This window comes from Brettanomyces bruxellensis, chromosome 3 (genome assembly GCF_011074885.1).
Source record: "Brettanomyces bruxellensis chromosome 3, complete sequence".
NCBI classification, from domain to species: domain Eukaryota; kingdom Fungi; phylum Ascomycota; class Pichiomycetes; order Pichiales; family Pichiaceae; genus Brettanomyces; species Brettanomyces bruxellensis.
The window spans coordinates 27,133-48,821 of NC_054684.1; the positions used below are offsets into that span (position 1 = coordinate 27,133).

At 35.8% G+C, this 21,689-nt stretch overlaps 9 protein-coding genes across 9 annotated transcripts; 6 read left to right on the plus strand and 3 right to left on the minus strand.

Annotated features, from left to right (window-relative positions):
- Positions 1 to 23: 23 nt before the first annotated feature.
- Positions 24 to 725, plus strand: BRETT_000010 (uncharacterized protein; the record flags this gene model as incomplete). The annotated part of the gene is made up of 1 exon (XM_041278589.1): positions 24 to 725. One exon carries the CDS (start codon positions 24 to 26, stop codon positions 723 to 725), a length of 702 nt encoding a protein of 233 aa, XP_041134784.1.
- A 319-nt stretch (positions 726 to 1,044) lies between these two features.
- Positions 1,045 to 1,644, minus strand: BRETT_000011 (uncharacterized protein; the record flags this gene model as incomplete). The annotated part of the gene is made up of 1 exon (XM_041278590.1): positions 1,045 to 1,644. The coding sequence occupies one exon, from the start codon at positions 1,642 to 1,644 to the stop codon at positions 1,045 to 1,047; it is 600 nt and encodes a 199-aa protein (XP_041134785.1).
- A 1,235-nt stretch (positions 1,645 to 2,879) lies between these two features.
- BRETT_000012 (uncharacterized protein) lies at positions 2,880 to 3,578 on the plus strand (the record flags this gene model as incomplete). The annotated part of the gene is made up of 1 exon (XM_041278591.1): positions 2,880 to 3,578. The coding sequence occupies one exon, from the start codon at positions 2,880 to 2,882 to the stop codon at positions 3,576 to 3,578; it is 699 nt and encodes a 232-aa protein (XP_041134786.1).
- A 626-nt stretch (positions 3,579 to 4,204) lies between these two features.
- Positions 4,205 to 5,065, minus strand: BRETT_000013 (uncharacterized protein; the record flags this gene model as incomplete). Its single annotated transcript, XM_041278592.1, has 1 exon — positions 4,205 to 5,065. The coding sequence occupies one exon, from the start codon at positions 5,063 to 5,065 to the stop codon at positions 4,205 to 4,207; it is 861 nt and encodes a 286-aa protein (XP_041134787.1).
- A 2,347-nt stretch (positions 5,066 to 7,412) lies between these two features.
- On the plus strand, positions 7,413 to 8,756 carry BRETT_000014 (uncharacterized protein; the record flags this gene model as incomplete). The annotated part of the gene is made up of 1 exon (XM_041278593.1): positions 7,413 to 8,756. The coding sequence occupies one exon, from the start codon at positions 7,413 to 7,415 to the stop codon at positions 8,754 to 8,756; it is 1,344 nt and encodes a 447-aa protein (XP_041134788.1).
- Positions 8,757 to 9,184: 428 nt separating this feature from the next.
- Positions 9,185 to 11,611, plus strand: BRETT_000015 (uncharacterized protein; the record flags this gene model as incomplete). The annotated part of the gene is made up of 1 exon (XM_041278594.1): positions 9,185 to 11,611. The coding sequence occupies one exon, from the start codon at positions 9,185 to 9,187 to the stop codon at positions 11,609 to 11,611; it is 2,427 nt and encodes an 808-aa protein (XP_041134789.1).
- A 160-nt stretch (positions 11,612 to 11,771) lies between these two features.
- On the minus strand, positions 11,772 to 13,564 carry BRETT_000016 (uncharacterized protein; the record flags this gene model as incomplete). Its single annotated transcript, XM_041278595.1, has 2 exons — positions 11,772 to 13,413; positions 13,458 to 13,564. 2 exons carry the CDS (start codon positions 13,562 to 13,564, stop codon positions 11,772 to 11,774), a joined length of 1,749 nt encoding a protein of 582 aa, XP_041134790.1.
- A 950-nt stretch (positions 13,565 to 14,514) lies between these two features.
- Positions 14,515 to 14,928, plus strand: BRETT_000017 (uncharacterized protein; the record flags this gene model as incomplete). Its single annotated transcript, XM_041278596.1, has 1 exon — positions 14,515 to 14,928. The coding sequence occupies one exon, from the start codon at positions 14,515 to 14,517 to the stop codon at positions 14,926 to 14,928; it is 414 nt and encodes a 137-aa protein (XP_041134791.1).
- A 927-nt stretch (positions 14,929 to 15,855) lies between these two features.
- Positions 15,856 to 21,602, plus strand: BRETT_000018 (uncharacterized protein; the record flags this gene model as incomplete). The annotated part of the gene is made up of 3 exons (XM_041278597.1): positions 15,856 to 17,307; positions 17,364 to 19,490; positions 19,998 to 21,602. 3 exons carry the CDS (start codon positions 15,856 to 15,858, stop codon positions 21,600 to 21,602), a joined length of 5,184 nt encoding a protein of 1,727 aa, XP_041134792.1.
- Positions 21,603 to 21,689: the final 87 nt, after the last annotated feature.

The following is a 21,689-nucleotide window of genomic DNA, read 5'->3' on the forward strand; positions in this document are numbered from 1 at the left end:
GACATCTTAAATATCAACAAAGAATGATGAAGAAAGATATATCACGAGCTAAAATTGAAGAAGTTTCAAATAAGAAAAGAAAGAGGGGGGAAATTGATGTAACAAAAGGAAAGACGGTAGAGGAATACAAGAAATCGGTTGACTTGAAACTTGAAGAAAAGAGCGATAATGAATACGAAAGCTCTGATGATGACGAGATTGCAGAAATTGGAAGACAGAATGAAGATGAAGAGAAAAGAAGGAAAAAAATGAAAAAAAGAAGGGAGGGTGATGATGGTTCTGAGTTGTTCTCTAAAGCAATGAACGCTCTCTTAGATACGCATTTAAAGGCCCATGATAGAGTTGATCCTATTTTTGCCAGGTCTAAAGGGCAGATAAAGAAATTTGAAGATGAAAAACTTGAGCAAAAGGCTAAAAAGTTATTACTAGCTAAAAAGCGCGCCAAGATGAATGCCAGCAGAAGGATGAATCTTATTTCGGATGCTGCGGAAGGGGAAACGGCTCAGGTGACTCTACAAAGAGAGAAAAGCTTGAAAAAAGTGGCACGTAGGGGTGTTGTGAAGTTATTTAACGCGATAATGGCAGCACAAGCACCAGCAGATAACGCCGTTTCTCGATCTAAAGGAAGATACTTTAGTGAGAAGAGAGAACAAGAAGATATAACAGATGTTTCTAAAGAGAAGTTTTTAGGTATGGTTCAGGCGGCGGCACAGAGAAAAGTTTAAAGATATATTTTCCCTATTTGTTACTACTACTTTCGAATCTCTGCTATAATTGTACATTATGAACCTGTTTCAATAACGAACTCTCCAAATTTGGATTTAGGGCATACATACGCTATTCTGAAATGCAGATAAATGACATGCACTAATAACTGTTTACTCACCTTAATAAATCAATAAATAAGTAATATATATATATATATATAGGATATAGCTATAAATAAGTACAATTGAATCACACTGCATACCTCATAAAATTATTCGATCTCAGAGGATGAAATGAATTGTAAAGACAAAATAATAAGCGATTGGACCTTGTCTCTCATGCTTCCACGTCAGAAACCTCTTTAAAAACTCTTTCCACACTCTTAGAGATGGATGATCTGGAAGCATGCCATTGTCCCTTCACAGTTTTCCAAGGAATCTTCTTGAACAAATCTTCTTTACTATTCAACTCACCTTCGCTCTTCAAAGTCTCGGCCAACTTTGTGACATGTTCATCAACTTCCTTGTCCGACGCAACAGGTAATCTTTTCAGGTAACTTGTGAGAAAATCAGCTTCCCTCAATTCATTTAAACCAACCTGCTGAAATCTGTCTGGTGATCCTTCTTTCATGTACTCGGCTGCAGAAGCATTTCTCTCCTTAATCATTTTGTCAAGTAAGTCTGCCAATTGGAACTCATCGTGAAGTTCTCCTCTTGTAGCGATCTCCATATTTTTTACTTCGGTCAATATACTTCTAATAACATTTTTTTCCAAAGGATCTGCTTTCATTCTAATACTTTGTTTTAAGTCTGATCTCAAAACCTTCATCACCTCATCATAAGCAGTAGTGCTGTTTATGGAAAGTAATCTCACACTACCTAGCCTGACTGGAGAAGTAGCTCCGGTCAATCCAATTAGACGAACAAATCTAAACATCCTTGATGAATACATTTTAATTTAAAAAGAAATGCAAAACTGTACAATTAACTATGGGAAAAAAGTGATTTGAAATTGCTTGAACTTGGAATTTCTTATAGTATTGTACTTCATCGAGCGTACCTCCTCCACACCTCGAATATATAATTTTTTTTTGTATTTAATGGTCAGTCAAATCGACCTCAAATTGGGACTTTCGTCGGAAAAATTCTGACGTATTGGAAAGCCGCAAGATTGACAATATAGCTCGAACATCGAAGTTACGTAGGATTAAGAAAAGAGTATTTCATGGAAAATCGGAAGTAAGAATGCTGATTTGAAACTAGATGAATTCTGGCTTAGCTATGAATATTAAACTTTCTTACTTTAGAGGTACTTTGTACGATACTAAAGAACACAATTTAATGCTTAAAAAAAATGCTTTGCTGACATGCAATGACACCGAAAAAACATAATTTTCTTCGTTTTAAGAATGTGAACTTTTTTAATGTATAATCATACACGATGGATTTGTTGCTTTGTTAATAAAGCAAATATCTTCATCAGGATACCATCCTATTTCTTGTGCATCTTTTAGGGGCACAGATAGCGGCTACTTAACAGATAGATGTACACCATTCTCATTCAGTGATCTATCACATAAATATAATTTTGACTCAGTATATTCAATAGCTTTAAATTACTTTTCTCTGAAAACCTTCAGTCATAGTAAATATTTCGAAAATCAAAATTTCTTACGTAAGTTCTGGGACGTTAAGATGTATCAATAAGAAAATAATTGAAAGAAATTATTGCATTGTTACCAGCACCCAAATAATTAATTATACCCGGAATCCACAAAGTATAAATTAATTTGAACAAAGCCCTACATAATGTTTTGACCATCGTTACCATTTAATACGAAAGATTTTGAATATTCCTTGAGCGGCTTTATTTAACTTTTTTCTATTTATTTTCAGGCCAATTTATCTTGCACCCTGTTTTATTATTTACTTTTTTCTCTTCTCTTAAAATTTTGGATCACTGTGCTGTTTCATTAACAATTTGAACAAAAATCTTCAACCATTTGTCTCCAATGTTCTACAACCATATACAAAGTATACCATTCTTTTATAAATAACCTAATCATTCAGAGTTTGTTTTATATCATAAATCCGAATTCATATGTGAATTTCAATACAGGGGATTTGAGCACACAAAATTTTTCTCTTCAATATCCTTACGCATTCAATTCTATGTCGAATTCTAAAAAAGAATCATATCTGGGACCGGAAATTGATGATGATCATGGAAAATCTCAGCTTAAGAACACATCGCTTTGTTTGAAACGGCTAGTAGGAACATTTTTGGAATATATTCAGAACACCGGAAGAAGCCGAACAGCAAATGAGGACAAGAATTATAACAAGAACTTTCATACACGGAGGGGTAAAACCATTGTTGAAAATGGTGCGACCACTTTTGTTTGTAGAAAGGAGGTTTATCAACATAAAACTAAGGATGATGCTTGGATGATATTACACAATAAGGTATACAATGTGACAGATATAATTAATATTCATCCTGGTGGAGTGGCGTGCTTGTTCAGTTGTGTGGGCCTTGATGGGACAATTAATTTTGATGATGTTGGTCATAGTAATGACGCTTGGGAGATGCTGCGGCCATATTATATTGGTGATTTACCAGGAAGCGAATTGACTGGATTGGATAACCAAAAATCTCAACTGATGCAAGCGACAAAAAAAATCGAACATACAGCTGCAAATCGGATAACCAATGATACACCTAAAGAAACACACTTTATAAACAAGCTACGAAATAATCCAGCTTTCCGTATACTTATATTGATATTCACAAATACTGCCACTATTTTAGGACTTCTAGCATTAACGCTATTTACATATTTACAATCGCAGAAGTGGTCACCAAATTAAGTTGCTTATCATCAGATGGCTTAGTTTCCGATAAGCGCAAATCATTTTTAAATTGTATAGAGAGGGACATTAAGAGAATTTCCAACTTGTTCTGGCCAAAAACCTAATTGCGTGCAGATTGTGGTAATTCTTTTTTACATATATATTTGTTTCTAGCATTTCAGAGAGTAAGCTAACTGCTTTTGATTAGCGCTAGACACATAGCAAATAACCAGGGTAGGACGTCCAAACCACATTCTTTTATTTACAAAGATACTTAATCATAATGAAAATGGGAATACAGATTTTATCAAGAAATATGTAAGTACTTATGTATAGAAGTCAACATCAAATCGTAAGTGTAAATTTAATGCTGCGGAACTTTACCCAAATGAAACGATAAGCCCAGTTGACCAAACAAAGACAAGCAGCAAAAAAGAACACATCTGCGAAAGGGGTGTAACTTTTAGTAACACTATAATTCTAATTGGATACAGCGTAAGAACTGCAAAACCAAAAAGAAAACAGGAACAAGCAAAATATAAAAGAGAGACAAAGAAAGATGTAGGAATAACCGAATATGAGAAACAAAAGCATCAGATAATGAATATCTGCAAACCAAGTTAGAAAGACAATAAGACATTGACTTAATTACCGGTAGTTGGAAGACCAGACATAAGCTTGAAAGAATCATAGAGCAACCACTGACAGCCAGTCAAGGTACCAATCATGACAATCCTAATTCCCAAACCATTCCAGAGACCCTTGAATCCCATCTTCCTGTAGTGTCTACCAACAGCTTGACCAAGAGATTCGCCTGGTCTGGTATCATTGTTAATCTTAGAAACCAAGACGTCAGCAGGATGAGAAATAACAGCACAGAAGATACCGGCAATGTAACCACCGAGGAAGGAAACACCAGTTTGCTGCAACTTGTTGTACTGGCTCTTTTGCTTAGGCAAGAACGAATAAATCATAGAAACAATCTTTTCAAAAGTTGTGAACTTAACCATGGTATAAGGAATCTGTCTAAACCACAATGGGACCAAACCGGAATACAAACCCTTGTACAAATTCTTTGGGGTGGCAGGAGGCAAGGTTGTCTGAATTTTAACCTTCATAGCCTCAAATGGGCACAAAGCCAGGTCAGCCAAGAATTCGGCACAAGCGGAAGAAGCCAAATAAACACCAACACCGGTATGTCCAGTATAGTCAGAAAACTTCTTCTTGAAAACCTCATAGAATCCATACTTACCAGTACCCTGTAAACCGTAACCAATAAATGTTGGCAAGAAACCGCTGTAAAGAGCACGAGCTCCTTCCTTCTTTGCAATTGTTTTAATTCCATCCAAGTTACCCTTATACAAAGTCTTGTCAACTTGAAGTCTGCACTTAACCAAATCCAATGGTAAAACCAATGAATGAGTTGGGGCACAAGCGAGGAATCCACCAAGTGCGCAGGTACTGTAGTACTTACGGGAGTATAGTTCGATATGATCTGAAGACATTTTTTTTAGAAAGACTTGCTTATCTTTCAGTAACTTTCAGATTTTCAAGAAGATAATCACAACTGCGCGTAGGATCAGGATGCAAACGGATACCTTAGTCGGAGCTTTTTTTTTAAGAATACAGAAGAGAAGAAGGAGGAAAGTTTGAAGTTAGAAACGTACTTTCAAATTGCAGTTCACTAAAAACGCGACGACAAACAACTATCGATCAAAGTGAATTAAAAAGTACAAAAAAAAAGCAAAAAAAAATTTAAAGAAATGCCGAAAGAGAGGACAAACAAAGTTGGTTGGTTGATTTGACCAAGTCGTAACAATGCATATTTCATTAAAAATACTAACCAAAAAAATAAATTATTTTTTGTTCTCTATTACTGCCATGGGGAAAACGTTTTCAAGATTCTCTCTATTTTTATTTTTTCCCTCCTTATTATGAATCTTATTTATGCTGATTTGTCGGTTGGGGTGGAATTATATAAGCGAATATGCATTGTTAATTAAATCGAACAAATAAATATTACTCTCCTGGGGAGCGGGAAAATCGTGTAGTCTTCCTCCTTCCCGACATTAAATTCCCGTGCATTTGATCGACAATTAAACTTAACGGATATCTGCAACCGACTATTCTATCGTATACACCCAATATAAACATACCCCGTATCCTCTTTGTTATTCCCCCACGATAAAGTTCCATGGCTTTCTTACATGGGTCATTGCAATCTAATTATTGATTAATAAATATTACATTCGTACAGTATTCAATGTAGCTGTCGATCAATCGGTTTTATCACTTATTGAAGTGCGTTTACGAAATATTTGTGCTAAAGAGCAAACAAAATGGGGAAAAAAACTTCTCCGCAGTTAGTTGCTGATTTCAGTAGGTGGAGTAGAAAGGAAGAGGTGGGTTCCTGGGGAAGCTTAGAGATTTACGGAAATGTACATTTGCGCTTTGAGCCAATGATATCTCATTTTTTTTGAATAATTTGCTCCCGGTAAAATCCACGACCTGCTCAAATTTAAAAGAGCGTGATATGCATCACGTGATATATTTATAAATTTCTGATATTGGGTCACGTTAACTTTTAGAAGGCCCATCTGGGTTTATTTCTGGAGCCACTATCAGACACTCGAATTATTTAATCACTCGTTATTTAACTAAGTGACCATATATAAATTTTAGACTAATTTGTAAATATATGAGTAAATAAAATAACATGAATAACAATACAAATCAACCTGCAATATCAAATTTAATGTGAATGAAGAATTTTGGTTGATCTGCGTATGCATAACAGAGGATGACACTTGGTATACATACAATACTATTAATGCAATTCCTATAGCAGCTAAAATTATTAAATTATGTATGAATTTATGGAAAAGTTTTTTCTGGTTTTTTCAAACAGCTAATCAAGCTTGATTAAAATGGTCGATTAGGAGGGAACAAAAGTCGAAAAAGGAGTAAAAAAAAGGAAAGCTTGAAGAATTCAAATAATTTCTTAACATTATACAGCGTATTTTCCTGGATAAATATATATTTGCTAACAACATACAGTGCATCAAGGCAGCTCTAGACCAAGAAGAATGCAATATAAGGACGTAATTTTCATTTTCTGTCAAGTAAATCTGAATGTTTAAGAGAGAAATGCCTATTTGAATCATTCCACATATACAATACATACATATCTAGTGCAGACAGTGCAGCCAAAATAGCGAGTCATAACTTCTCTGCAGATAAATGCTTCATAGAAGAGTTCAATTCTATGGATTCGACAACTAAAGCTAGGAGTCAAGTTTATTGGGTATTACATAATATGCTCGATAAAGTGATGACTTCAATCTTTGGGGACTAATTACTTGGAGATATTCATAGCAAACAAGAAAAAATCATATTATACATTAACTTTAATTTGGTTGTCCTTATTGAAATGGAAATATTTTGATTCAAACAGGATTTACTTCCGCTTTTCGCCTCAGCCAGTCTAGAATATTGCAGCATCGCGAAACTCACACTTAGGCAAAATATATATTTTTATTACGTAAGCACTCGGCAATTTTATAAGGCAACACACAGCCCCGTTATCATTAGAGCTCGTTTTTTTAGTATCAACTGATATTTATTGTGCACTTTTTTTTGGATGTGATCTAAATCTTACCATCGACATCCAAAATTCTAAGAAGTCTGTAGGACCATTGACATGGAAATCCTACAAAGTTCACAATATAATCATTAAATTCTTTCAAGCAGTGAACTCATATAATAATAAGGTACACATATCCGAATTTAGAGAATCATTTAGAGAATCCTGGGATATTACTGATCGATTGTTAGATTACTGATAAGAATAAAATGCAACAATACAAATTTCAAACCAAGGTGATAAGTTGGTGCGATTCTAAGGGAAATGAGCACACAAATAAAATAATTCTTCAGAATCAAAATGGTCCGTGTTTTGTGATTTCATTAATCAACAATATTATATTATCACAGGAACTTAAAGATTCCAAAGAATGGCATGTTGTTGGTTCCTCTACTCGAAACAATTCTAGTTCTCGACAGAACAACTCCGCTGGGCAAAATGTAAATTTATCAGTTGATCTTGGTGACAGTCTACCACCTGTGGTTAAAACTACAGATATTCAAAATTTGAATGCGCTTCTTGCCAGGAGTGAAAATGTGTCTTTGAATGCCTTGCTTGATGAATTGACGAATATCTTGTTTGCTGTAAATGAAAGATGCTCTGTGACATTAGGCGGTCCAGTAATTGACATGAAGGCTGTTCTGGATACGCTTCCATCAATTGAGACTGGTCTAAATATTAATTTACAATTGGATAAACCGGTGATTAATGATTTTGCCGAATATACACCTATAGTGAACGAGCTACTCAATATATTCGATATCAAAATATTACATGGCTTTATTGCGGACAGTGATGAATTAAGTAAATCGGAGAAAAGTATGCATTTTGATAAGATCCAGGAAACAATGGTGGAGGCTCTGGAATTGCACCCAGAATTGAATGACTACACGGAAATTCAGGAATATAATAACAAAAATGAAGGTAATAACATTGACGTTGTGAAACAATATTTTCGACTTAAAAGGTTTCTTGAGAAGAATAAAACGCAGTTAACAAAGAAGGGTATAGATATTCTTAAAACAGATGATTCCATTTTAAATGATAACCAATTTGGAATCTTCTTCAGAAACGATCACTTTAGTACAATTTATAAAGCTGGACGAAATATATATTTGCTTGTTAATGATGAAGGATTTAAAGATGAACCAAATATTATTTGGCAGGTCTTGGCAAGTATTAGCGGTGGCAAAGATGAATTTTTGACTGGTAATTTTGAAAAGCCGGACCCTGCATTATTGGAGAAAAACGCCAAAAGAAGACTTGAAAGTCCGAAGACCGTGGATTTGACTGGTGATGAGCTTTTAGCCAGGCAGCTGCAGCAAGAAGAAGATGCGGAGATTTCTAAATCTCTTCAAAGGAAATATGATGATGAAAGCCAACAGATTGAATTAAAAAGGAAGCGAAAAGTGAAGAGAAAACGAAGTAAGGGGAAACGTAATCAGAAACGTCGGGAAGAGGACACAAGAATTCAAAACAAAACGAATGTGGAACAAGGCTCGGATAAAAAAGAGGCGAAGAAATCTGACAGCGAAGGATGTGTTATACAGTAGTATGCAGTGCAGAAATGGGCCTAGTATTACACACGTGCTTGAGTTCTTCGATTTGGCGAAGACCTATGCGCAGTTAAAACTATAGTATTTTTTTTTATCTTTTAGTGTTATCACTTTTTACCGAGTTGTACTAATCATAAGAATTTCCTCTCTATATTTTCTGAAAATTAAATAGTTTATAGAGAATAATCTACTTTATGAATTGAGAAATAATAAGCTTCTCAGACATTCAGTGATGGCAATTTATGGACGATAGACCAGTCTATAATTCTTCCGTTAAATATTTTCGGGAAGATGAACAACTAACACGGATCTAGCTCTACGCATCTCAAAAAGCATTCAGATAGTACAATTAATTCATTATTTCTTACAGCCGTTTCAAATATTCTTTTCCCAGAAGGCTTATCTAACTCATCCAGAATTTATTTATGTTCAAGGTTTTCCGTAGTAGTGGGATTGAGGGGAGCTATTCCATATCCTCAAATCCACTTTTTGTTTCTGCTGGGTGCTGGACAATTTTTCCAGCAAAGCATCGAACTACAGGCAAAAGAGTGTCAGTGTGGCAATTTAATAAGCGAGAATATGAGTCAAGATTATCCAGAGAGGGCATCTTGACTAGAAGTAATCAGGACATCGTTTTGGGTGATATTTATGCTAGTCTAAAGAGATATATTTCGAACCTCACCAAACTTAAGCATCCTAACTTTGTTACAGTTATTGAACCATTAGAGGAGCACAAGAGCAGGCTAATGTTTGTTACAGAGTATGTTGTGAATGATCTGGAAACCATTGATAAGTCAGAATTGAACGAGATCATAGTTACCAAGGGTCTTCTCCAGGTGGCCAATGGACTCAAGTTTCTCCATCAAAGCCTGTCAACTGTGCATCTTAATATCAACCCTTATTCAATCCTTGTTACAGAAAACTCAGATTGGAAAATTTCTGGATTGCAGTTTATGCAGAAGTTAGAAAATGGGTCGGCTACAGAGAGGTATATCGATCCGTTGGATTCAAGAATGCCCTCATTTCTTAGTATTGATTTTAGATTTTCTTCACCAAACCTCCTTTTGGAACACAACGTGGACTTTATAGATGATCTCTTCTCATTGGGATGCCTTATATTTTATCTTTTCAACAATGGACAGACTGCGATGCAATGCGATAATTCAAGCTTGTTGGATTATGAGCGATCATTCAACAGACTTAACCACAGATTGAACGAAGCGGCAAGCACAAAGAATTATTCTCATCCATACTTTTCAAAGATTCCGAAGGATTATCTTCAAATATTTTTTGACCTCCTCATCAGAGGTCAAAAATCTAATAGTGACGTAATAGAATTAACAGAACCGTTCACTATTGATAACTTGATAAACTCTTCCATATTCAATAATGATCTTATTAAGGTGCTTAATACCGTGGATACCTTCGATGCTCTTTCTAGCGATGAGCGTATTACGATTCTTTCGAAGCTTAGAAATTGTATAGATAAGTTCCCAAAGACACTGTTAATTAACAAATTCATTCCTGTTCTTTCTGGTGCAGTGTCACCATATGTTAAAGTGAATAGAATTAAAATTCAGAACGATGATAAACAAATTATTACACTTAGCTTGGAGAATATGCTGCTTCTAAGTAAGACGATTTCTCAGCTCACATTTTCGGATAAAGTTTTTCCTGTCGTAAAAACATGTCTCCAGACTTTAGATATAGATCCGGTGAAGGCTTTAATAATTGTGAATCTCGATCTTATAAGATCGAAACTTGGGATAACATTAACAAACAAGAGCTCCGGATCTAAGCATTATCAAGCATTCAAGGCATTTCTTCTGGACATATTTAACAAATCTGTTAAGAATAATGCCACAAATGAACCAGCGTCCTTGAAGGTGCAAGAATGCTTACTTGAAAATCTGCGCATTTTTTTGGAGTACCAACCATATTCAGTTATTGCTAATCAATTGCTTCCAGCAATATGTGATCTTTTCAGTACTACCACATCGTTAAATGTTAAGGTTCTGTCGATCAAGGCCTTAATTATGACTGTGGAAGGTATCGACGATAATTCTTTGGATAATTATACTATAATTGAGAAGGTACTTCCTCCGGTCCGCAAAACACAGTCGTCGAATCTTAAGAATCATGAAATTTTTGCCAACATATTAAGACTATATATGAGCATCTTTAAAAAACTTGCTCTCTCTAAGAATACGATATCTATTGAAAACCAGGAATTACCAATATATGATGTTATTTTGGAATCTTTATTTTTTGAGATTTGGAAGCTTACGAAGTATGCTGGTCGGAAAGATGATATGGATTCAACATTCTTGGCATTAGAAACAATTGAGAAGTTCCTTAAAAATGCCACATCTAATAGAATTTCCGGCTTGCCTCAACCAAAAAATGTTTCACACATTGATAGAGGAGTCACCGTTCCATTGAAAAAGAATGTATTTGAACGGAAGAAAAGCCTGGCTCATCAAGATATTCCATCTGTACGAATCAAAAACACAGACAATTCTTTGAAATCATTTTCAGGGAAGGTGATGTCCACCAATAACGCATTTGGCAGGACAACATCTTTGACGTCATCCACAGTTTCTTCCTTGGCAACAAGTAATGTTTCAAATATAATTTCTGCTCATGCTCCTTCTTCTCCATCGTCGTCATCAAGTCCACATTCCTTTATGATGCCTATGAAGGCAACGAAAAAGACAGCTTCAGAGGCTTCAATTCCAGCTGTTGTGAGTAATGGCTGGACACGATATGAACCCAGTAACGAAAGTCGTGCGAAAAATCAAGATCTGAAATCAATTTTTGAACCTATAAAGCCAACAAAAAGGCTACGCTAATAAAATGTTTGAAAATCATATAGAATGTTAATATGCATTTGTTCTAGAGAATTATTTCAGTTTGTATTTTTTGATAACTTAAATAAGGAAATAGCATACATGACATCAGAAATAGTTTACACTGATGCATAAATAAACGTAATATACTAAGGAAAATCGCTTAATCGTCCTTAATAATTTCGGCAATCTTCTTCTCATACATGTTCTTTCCGTTCATATCTTCCATTTTCATACTTTTAAGACAATCGCGGAAAATACCAACCTGCCTACCAACACTATCCATCTTGGAGAGCACTTTTTCGTTCCCATTGACAAAGCCATAGATAGAATATTTGAGCCCAGTATCTCTGCAAAATTCAAGAACATACTTTTGTGCCTTTCTAAGATTATGCCGAGGCATTCTTGGATACATGTGATGAATTGCTTGGTACTGCAACCCACCATGAAAGAAGTCAAACCATTCAGGGCAAGAAACATCCATACTCGTGCGTAGTTGGCGTGCGGCGAATGTTTCTGAAGTACCTAAATCGGAGGTTGACATCGCAAAATGTGAAAGTGTGATTTGAACATGCACAACCATTGTAGCTATGTGAGAAACCATAATAAACTGAAATCTATCCATCTTTGTGGGCAATGCACCACAGACAATGTAGAAAAACCACCAGCAGAAGAAGCCTAGGCCCGCCAATTCAAACCACCTAAACCATGCACCTTTACCCTTCCTAGGGCCTTGACCCTTGAGGAGATATTCTAAAGAAAGACGGTATAAGTTAAATCGACCAAAGGCAAGAATTGGATAGTAAAGATAACTTTGTAATGGAATAAGCTTTTGTGCAATTCTGTCAAACCACAAGAACCTTTCGTAATACGTGGAAAACAAGTTTCCAAACAATCTCGTGGAGACACAGAAAAAAGGTAAATGTTGAATATCCGGATCATGGACAGGGTCGTTAGTGATCAAGTGATGAACGTTATGGTTTCGTTTCCACCATCCCAAGGACAACCCACCAATCCAATCCGCAATGATCGTACCAATGATATTATCAATCTGGTAATTGTGAGTAATGGCCAAATGTCCTGCATCATGTGCAATAAAGACTAATTGTTGCCAAAAAAAACCCAAGAACACAGCACTAAAAAAATAGTGATTTGTCTTGAAGCAGATAAGGAACCACATGAAAAGCGATAAATTAATACAGAACTGCTTGAAATACTCAATGTATGGACATTCAAACAGACCTACCTTCACCAATTTATCATGTAGCTCATTGTATTTCATTGAAATGAACCATTGTGTTTCATAATCTAATGGTGGAAGGTTCTCTAAATCTTTTTTAACCATTTTATTATCAAAATTATCCACTACAACCTCTGGGTCCCTAATAGGGTTTGAAGGGGTTGGTTCCACTATTTTATAAAGATCGTTCATTCCCTTTTGAGGTATCACTCCCTGTGGCATTTTGGGTTTTATCCTCACACTCATCTCGCCTGACATCAGTTTTCCCTGTTTTAATCTTTCTTCAAATGTTTTGTCGCTTCCTTCATAGACACCACCCTGTATTGGAGGTAACAGATTAATCCAACGATGATCGATTACACCTATGCTAAACATTTTAAAATGCTTGATCGTCTCTGGCGAATGATAACTATTCATCTCATCATAAGCATCGCGACCAATCATATGATAAATTGCTTTGTCTCCGCCTGGGTGTCGTTCTATCCATTTATCCAGCTTCAAAACATATTTGCCATAAATAACAATCGCATGCCCTTGTGCTATCAGTTCCTTAATACCTTTAACGCTAAGAACACGTAATGTCTTTGAATTCTTTTTATCACCCCTGACCTATTCGAATTTTCCAAATTCATCATCCCAATTGTACTAGCTTGAGCAGAACTTGCATTTACGCCTGGTCCAGTAATTACCTGTGATATCTCGGCATTGTAGCCCATCTTAATATAAGGACCGGGTGCTTAAATAAAAATGATTAAAGGAAGAAGGAAGAAATGATTTAAATGTGCATTTGAAAGGACAATCAAGAAAATGGACATTATTTGTTTGCAAGGACTTACATCTTGAGGCTCATCTATCAAAATCGCGAGATGAAATAAAAATTTGTTTTGTCACCCTATGAAGTAATTATACTACTCTTTAAGAAGGCTGCTTTATTCCATTTTGATTATTGCGATCGATTCCCATTATACGACAATGCTTTCACAAAAATGCAGGAATAAGTTTGGTGCACTTAACTTTTACTGACTTAGTTGAACGGCAAGAAACACACAAAAATCTTGTCCGCACCTAATATACTATATGTGTGATTTATATTGAGCGAAAACAATATGATTTATGAATCTATAATGGATAATGGATATGTACGATTTTTCAGAAACTAAAGTTATCCCTCATCCATTGGAAATTTATTGACCATTTTGGTGACATTTCATAGTCTGTTACTCCCAAATGAGACAGCATAATAATTTGAATACACAATGATCTAACAAAACTCGTTATTATAATTAGGAGTCATATAAACGTCAGATATAAAAAGCCTTACAAACAAAGCTAAATATGTTAATTGAAAAAAAACATGCTAACAAAATACTTGACCATGAGATTGTGTTCTAATTATGATGATGGAACTAAAAGCGAACGGCCTAATTAAATGGTCACGTTCTATATAATCGGACCAAGAAATCCCAAATCTGTCAAGCCAGCATTTAGTCTCGCCACAAAGTGAGCTAGCTATTATTGGCTTTTGTGGCTCGGTCTAAAAAAAAAAAAAGGAATAGAATCAACCTTCATTACTCACATAAGCATGCACACTCAAATCACTTCTTCTTTTTGCCCTTATAATTTTTACAAAGGTCGTAGACGATACAGATATTATATTGTCATCGCTATGGCAATTTATAAGAAGACCAATAAATACAAGCAGCGACTTTTTGGAAATGATTTAAAAGCATTACTTTATGCTTATGGCGATTCATCCTCTCCCAACGCCGAGACTATACAAACGGTTGAAGATCTTTTGACGTGCTATTTGGTGGACCTTGTAGTTGACGCCAATAAGGTCCGCTTGATACGAGGTAATAACAAATTGAGTGTTGATGATATTATGTTTGCGTTAAGAAACGATCCTGTCAAACTTGGAAGAGTTTACGATCTTAAGGAAATGGATAGGCAAATTATGATGGCCAAAAAGATGTTCGGTGACGATGATGTTGACAAAGGTTCAAAGATCAAAGATGGATCAGAAATTACTAAAGTGTCTGATTCAAATTCATCAAAGTCTAAGAACGGTTCTAAGTTGTAAATTTTGTTTCACGTACGAACATATCCATAAGTGTTAGAAATATGACTGACTTTACTAAGCATTGCATTCTAGTGTAACTACACATTTTATATAAATATGACTTTAAAATGATATCGGTTGATTAGCTTTGGTGACGAATATTGTAACTACCTTGATGTATTTAATGTTAGCATCAAGGAAAACAGCATCGTGTTTAGTGTAAGGGTGTCGCTACTAATTACTTCTTGCGGTCATTTTGTCATTTTACTTTATTCTTCCCAGTTATTCTTTTAATGGAATAATCGAACGGCTGTGTGTTCCGGGAGTTTTTTTTTCTCCTGTTGATGCATTTGTCTACTATGAATGCTATCGTATACAAGATGAAAAGTAGTACAATCAGTAACTGGTCTTGAAGCCAAGAAATTATTCAAATACAGTTGAGATATATTTTAAAGGTATTGGCATGCTTGAGACTAGCAAATGAGAAATTTTGAGCTCGCTTCAAGATGCTTTTAACTTCTATAAATTTTACTTGACTAGCGGTTACCTACCCCAAATGGAAAAAATCAAAACTTAGACTCCATTTAGTTCTCGCTAAAAGAGAAAATTAAAAAATTGCAGGAAACAAAGCAGTATGAAAAAATTTTACCTCTGGCGTAACTAATAGAGAGAACCAACCTTTTCGAGACATCGCTTACATTTGCTGAAGTATGTGTTCGTGCAGACTTCGATAAAACACAAAATTATCGTTATCAATCAGATAAGATATCCGTTATCTAACAAACGCCACAGATTTGACTTTCGAAAAGGGAAAGAAGATTTTGGCATTAAAACTAATTGCGGTAATTTGAGGGTTCTAATAAAGGAGTAACCCAACTGTTAAAACAAATAAATTATTTTCATCATACGTTAAGTCTGACCTTATCAGGGCCCAGCATTCCATTTTGAATGTGTAAAGGCATTCCTATTGAAAAAGTCTCCAGTGGTGAAGTCTCTGAGAAAGTACTGCAAAATAATGATGGAGGGAAAAGCAATACCGCCAAGAATCTAAGTGTGTCAACTTCAAATGGCACTTATCAAAAAGTACAGTTGCACGACAAACAAAAGTATGAGAGTACTGACCCGAGCAAAGAAAATATAGAGGAATATAATTTAAAATACCCAAAAACTCTTAAAATTTTGAAGGAAAATGATTCAAAAATTCCCAAAAGAAATAACAAAGGAAGCGGGCGTTCCGATGACGTTAAGAGCGTGAAAAAGAATAGTAAGTCAGTCTCGGCAAAGGATAAAAAAGAATTGACCCCTTCAACACCGGCAAAGAAAAAGCAGAAGAGAACTAAAACTTTCAGGGGTTGTTATACTTGCAGAAGAAGGAAGATTGCATGCGATTTAGGAAGACCCGTGTGTGAAAGGTGCAGGAGAAGTGGATATGTTTGTGAGGGATATGATGTTAAGCTAAGATGGACGCTGCCCATAGAATTTGACAGATATGGCGATCAGCTTCCCGCAAAGACCAGTCCAGAGTGCCCATATTTTCAAAGAAGAGCAATTGATTTCGTGGTATACTCAGATCACACCGCCTATCACTATTATGATGAGATGGATAAAGATTTGGCAAATCTGCACAACATGTACATTCCTTCAATTACCACCAGAACAACAATATTAGGTCATTTTGGTGCATTTAGAGGAGTTGATATCTTATCACTAGCTCCAAAACTCAGGAGAAAGGCAACTAGGGGAATGAAAGGTTCAAAATCAAAACTGCTACCAATGGATGGGATGAGAGCACAAAGTATCTCTAGTACGGTCATCTCTGATCATCAAGAACAAGTACCAGGAACTCCTCGCTCCGTTACTAGTATGTCTACGACTACAACTGGGTCTGCAGCACTGAATCCGGGCCTGTCAAATAGTAATGGGTCATATGTTGGTGGCTTTAATAATGGCAACATTGCACCCCCAGGTAATGAATGGCTAAGTAATGAACTTTTGGATGCTGCTCTTTTGACTGCATCAGCTATCAATGGCGACACACATTTCCTTGATATGCTTAAGCCAGGAGACATTAAAGCCGATGATATAGGCTTTGGAAATTCTGCCAATGGAACTGCAACTAATGTGGATGTATCTCCAAATACTGCCGGTTCAAACAAGATATCTAACGGCTCGATTGTCAACTTAACGACACCAAATTCCAGCATTACCAGGGATAGTGGTGGAAGAACTAACATTAAGACGCACTCAAAATGGAGAATATCAGCGCTATCAAAAGCGATCGGAAGTAGTAAATTTATTTCTGGCGGGAAGGATTCATCTGTTTGTTTCCCTGGACGAAATCTTACAGATTCAACTTTTAATTCACAGGACGAGCAACTTGATCGAAATGACAGCGAGAAAGTCGGGAATAGCCCCTCTGCAATGTTGGTTTCCCGATCGCCCCGTTAGCAACACAGGATAATGCCCAAATTAATAATATAGGATTGGTGAATAATGATAAAGTTTCAGATAATATGCTACATTTGCTATTTCAGGGACGTAACTCCAATATGCCGACGGATAATGGCTCAATAACATCCATAAGTGAGTCGACAAGCAATGAAAACGCAAACGATGAGCAATATATTAAGGATGACGGTGGCTCGACAGTTCATACTGGATACTCAAATCAGAACTTTTCACGGTCTGACAAGCCAATTGCTGGCAAGACTATAAAAATACATGCTGGTTCTGGCGTAAAAATGCCTAAAACTATCATGGAAATTTTGAAGACGAATCCGCTACCAAAGTCTCTTGCAATAGATCGCTTTGGGATTCCTACAACATCATTAAATGTTCAGCCCATGGCACGATATCTTCTTAATTATTACATAGAAGATGTCGCTGATATGATGACAGTTATTCCATTGCCAAAAAATCCTTGGAAATTTATATATTTTCCTCGGGCTATGATGGCCATAGGAGAACTTGCCGCCACTGGGCAAACATCCAATGCAAGGAACGGCCTCTTAAATGCTTTATTGGCAGTTTCTGCTTTCAATTTGCAAAGCAAATTTGAAAGGGGATCAGATGAAATGAAATATTATGTCAATTTGGGTGTTCAACTTCGTCAACAAGCAAACAGCTTTTTAAATAAATGCCTCCAGGAAGATATATTCAGACAGAAGTACAAGGATGTTCTATGTGCAGTGCTTTCAATGGTTACAATTGATGTTGTATGGGGAACACACTATGCCTGTAAGATACATTTAGACCATTGCGAAAAGATTATCGAAAAGAAGATGAAAGTAAAAAAGAAATTGTCACCCAAGGCAATTATCCTGCATAGAATTTTTTCATCTTTGAAGTTGCTACAAGATTCTACATGTATTGATCATGTTTCAAAAGATGAAATATTTTTGAATGAGAGTAATTATGATAAGTTCATAACGGGTGCAAAGCCCACTGCAGAACAATTGGAAAAGTTTTTTAATACACATTTTCATGATATGTTTAAAGGAAGTCAGCTCAGAAGGCAGTTTGCAAAATCAACACATGGATCAAATCCTAGGAGCATTCAGGATTCTTTCAGTAGTATTTTTAAGAAGCAACAAAATACAGTCTCACAAAGTAGACGAAAAAGAGTTGGAAAGTATAACGAACGCATCACTGATAATGGTAAAGTTACGATTGAATTCATTATGAATAGTGATGACGAAGGAGTGCATCATCCTCATCACCATCATCATTTGAGGAAAAATAATGATACAAATAACGCTGATAATGAAAGCGATAATGCTAGTACAGGTATTGTTACAGAAGAGTCATCTCAAGACGAGTCCCAGAAAGAAAATCTGGATGTGCCTGCATTTATTGGAATTACAAGATCAAGCTTTCAGCCTAGTAAGAATAAATTGGATGATAAAATGGTTTCCTCCGATGCTATATACGGGCTTCCAAATTCGTTAATTTTGATGTTCAGTGAGGTTGTTCATTTGACAAAATTTAAAAGGTATCATACTGAAAATGATCTTCCAATCCCCTCATTTTTTGAGGGTTTAACGATGCAGCTTGAGTACAAGTTGTTGACTTGGAAACTTGAATGGAAACTTGCTGAGGCTGATGAAGGTAAATCAGTTAATAAGGATGATGATTCTAAGGAGGATAATGATGCCAACAATGCCGATGAAACTTTAAATCTCAATGAAAAGAGTATCAATCAGCAGCGAAACTTTATATCCCCAAGACATGAAGGAATATATCATCATGTGATGTCATTCTACTATGGACTCATAATATATTTTTACAGATTCGTTGAAGATATGAACCCAATGTATCTACAAGACAAAGTCGAAAAAGTTCTCCGTCACCTTAATGCTATCCAAGAAATTCTTCAAAAGCACCCGGAAACATCTTATATTATACCGTTGTTCTGGCAGGGTTTTATGGCTGGTTCTGAAGCCATGACTGTTTATCTACAAAATGGCTTTAATCTTTGGGGTCAGCACATAGCACAGACTGGTATTGGTACATATTGGAATGCACGGCAGATAATGATGGAAATATGGCGGCGAAAGAATCATAATGTCAAGAATAATACATGGGTCGATGTTCTGAGGGATTGGAAAACAAATGTTATGTTAACTTGATCTAAGTCTATCTTTACATCACTATTGCTTTTAAGCAGTTACAGATTATCCAAATATTTATTCTTCGTACTTCTTTGCTATATATATTTTATGGGATATTTGCATTTTTAAGTAAAGTGTGATTACAATTTATGTACCTAACTCAATTTCTTAATTATTATCGTGTCCTTTAATCACCTTCAAATCAGCTATTTGACCGACCACAATATTCGCCCCCTATTAATAGCGATATGCTTACCTGTCTTTTTTTTTCATATCGTCCCGATCAGTTCTCGGCCCAGATACCTCGATAATATAAAAAGAACAGTATTTCCTTGGTGACATGGTGTTTTGAATATTGCCATCTGTGAATTGTATCTTCGAAAGCTGGGTATATATTTATTGTCAGCTATGTTTAAAGGATTAAATGGGATAAGGATTGCTTTTATTTCTTTTACTTTTTCTCTATTGGTTTCTGCACAGCAGTTTCCGATAGATTCAGGTGAGGCTGGGGTTAAAAAGCCTCCTATAAACTACACACCCAAAAGTATAAAGTCGTTCCATGACACTCCATTTGCAAATTGGGATAATTTTACAAACAGCATTATTGATGAAAGTGCTGGAGTTACGTTTGGGGAGATTAATAGATTTGACGCCGAACAGCTTTCGCTACTAAAACAAATTCTACAGATGAATTTCTTTAGGATTTTTAGATTAAATCTTTTTAAGGAATGTCCATTTTGGTCTGGAAGCAGTGGATTTTGTACCGATAGAAGCTGTGCAGTTGATACTATATCTGACTGGAAAGATTTGCCGGATATTTGGCAACCAGAAGCTCTAGGAGCTTTGGCTAACGTTTCGGCAGCACCTAAAGTTCCAAATGATCAAAACAAAGATTATTGTGAGTTGGATGAAATTAATGATGAAACGGTGTTTGTTGACTTGATAGAGAATCCTGAAAGATTTACAGGTTATGGTGGTGATCAATCATTTCAGATTTGGAAGCTTATCTATTCGGAGAATTGTTTCAATCTGGGACATGATCAATGCATGGAAAAAAACTTCTTCTATAAATTGATTAGTGGTATGCATGCATCAATCTCTACACATCTCAGTCATGGATTCATTGATTTAAAAACAAAAGAATATGGTCCAAACCTACAACAATTTATGTTTCGGGTTGGAAATTTCCCTGATAGAATAGAAAACATTTACCTTAACTATATTCTTGTACTCAAAGCCCTAATAAAGCTTGAAAGTTTGGGTATATTAGATAGTCTTGAGTATTGTGATGATGACCATTTTAATCAAAGCAGTACTGAAATCAAGGTGGAACTTGGCGAGCTAATCAAACCTTCTTATCAGTTAGGTAATGATAAGGAAACATGCCTATTCGATGAGAATGGACTTTTTCAAAGCAGTAATGCAGCAGAAATTAAAGATGAGTTCAAAGTTAATTTCAGGAATGTTTCCAAATTGATGGATTGTGTGGGCTGTGACAGGTGTCGTCTGTGGGGAAAAATTGAAACTATTGGTTACGGTACTGCTCTTAAAGTTTTATTTGATTTGCAAGATACCAAAAATTTTGAGCCATCTAGGTATAACATTTCGAATGTTGAACTTGTTGCCTTGGTTAACACGTTTGGGGGTCTTTCTAAATCCATTGAAGCTGTTCAAGAATTCAAGAGTATGTATGACAAAGCTCTTATAGAGGAAACTACGGGCAAGAAAAAAGAGGATGGTAAGAAGCACATTCCTAATATGGACGTGTTTGAAAACAAGGATGAAATAGTAGACTTTACTAATCCAAAGGTCTTCGAGTCTGCTGGTAGCGCTAGTCAATCTTCATCGGGGTATGATGACATTGTTTTTCCTGAGCAAAGTCATTCAAGCACAGTCAAGGAAGCATTCTTTACGGAATTGGATAATGTTTGGAAGACACTACAACTAATTTTCCGTTCTTATAAAGTGTTTCCGAAAATTGCTTACAATTGGTGTCTTATTCGTATCGTCTATTATTGGAACCGGTTTATTGGTCATGTTCAACAAGATTTCGACGTAAATAGGTTGTACCACGAAGAGTTATAAGCTTGCCCAAAATTTTATAGAGGAACGTATATTGCATTTAAATAGCTCTGATTAGCTCTCTTTACTATTTGACGTATTCTAGCTCTT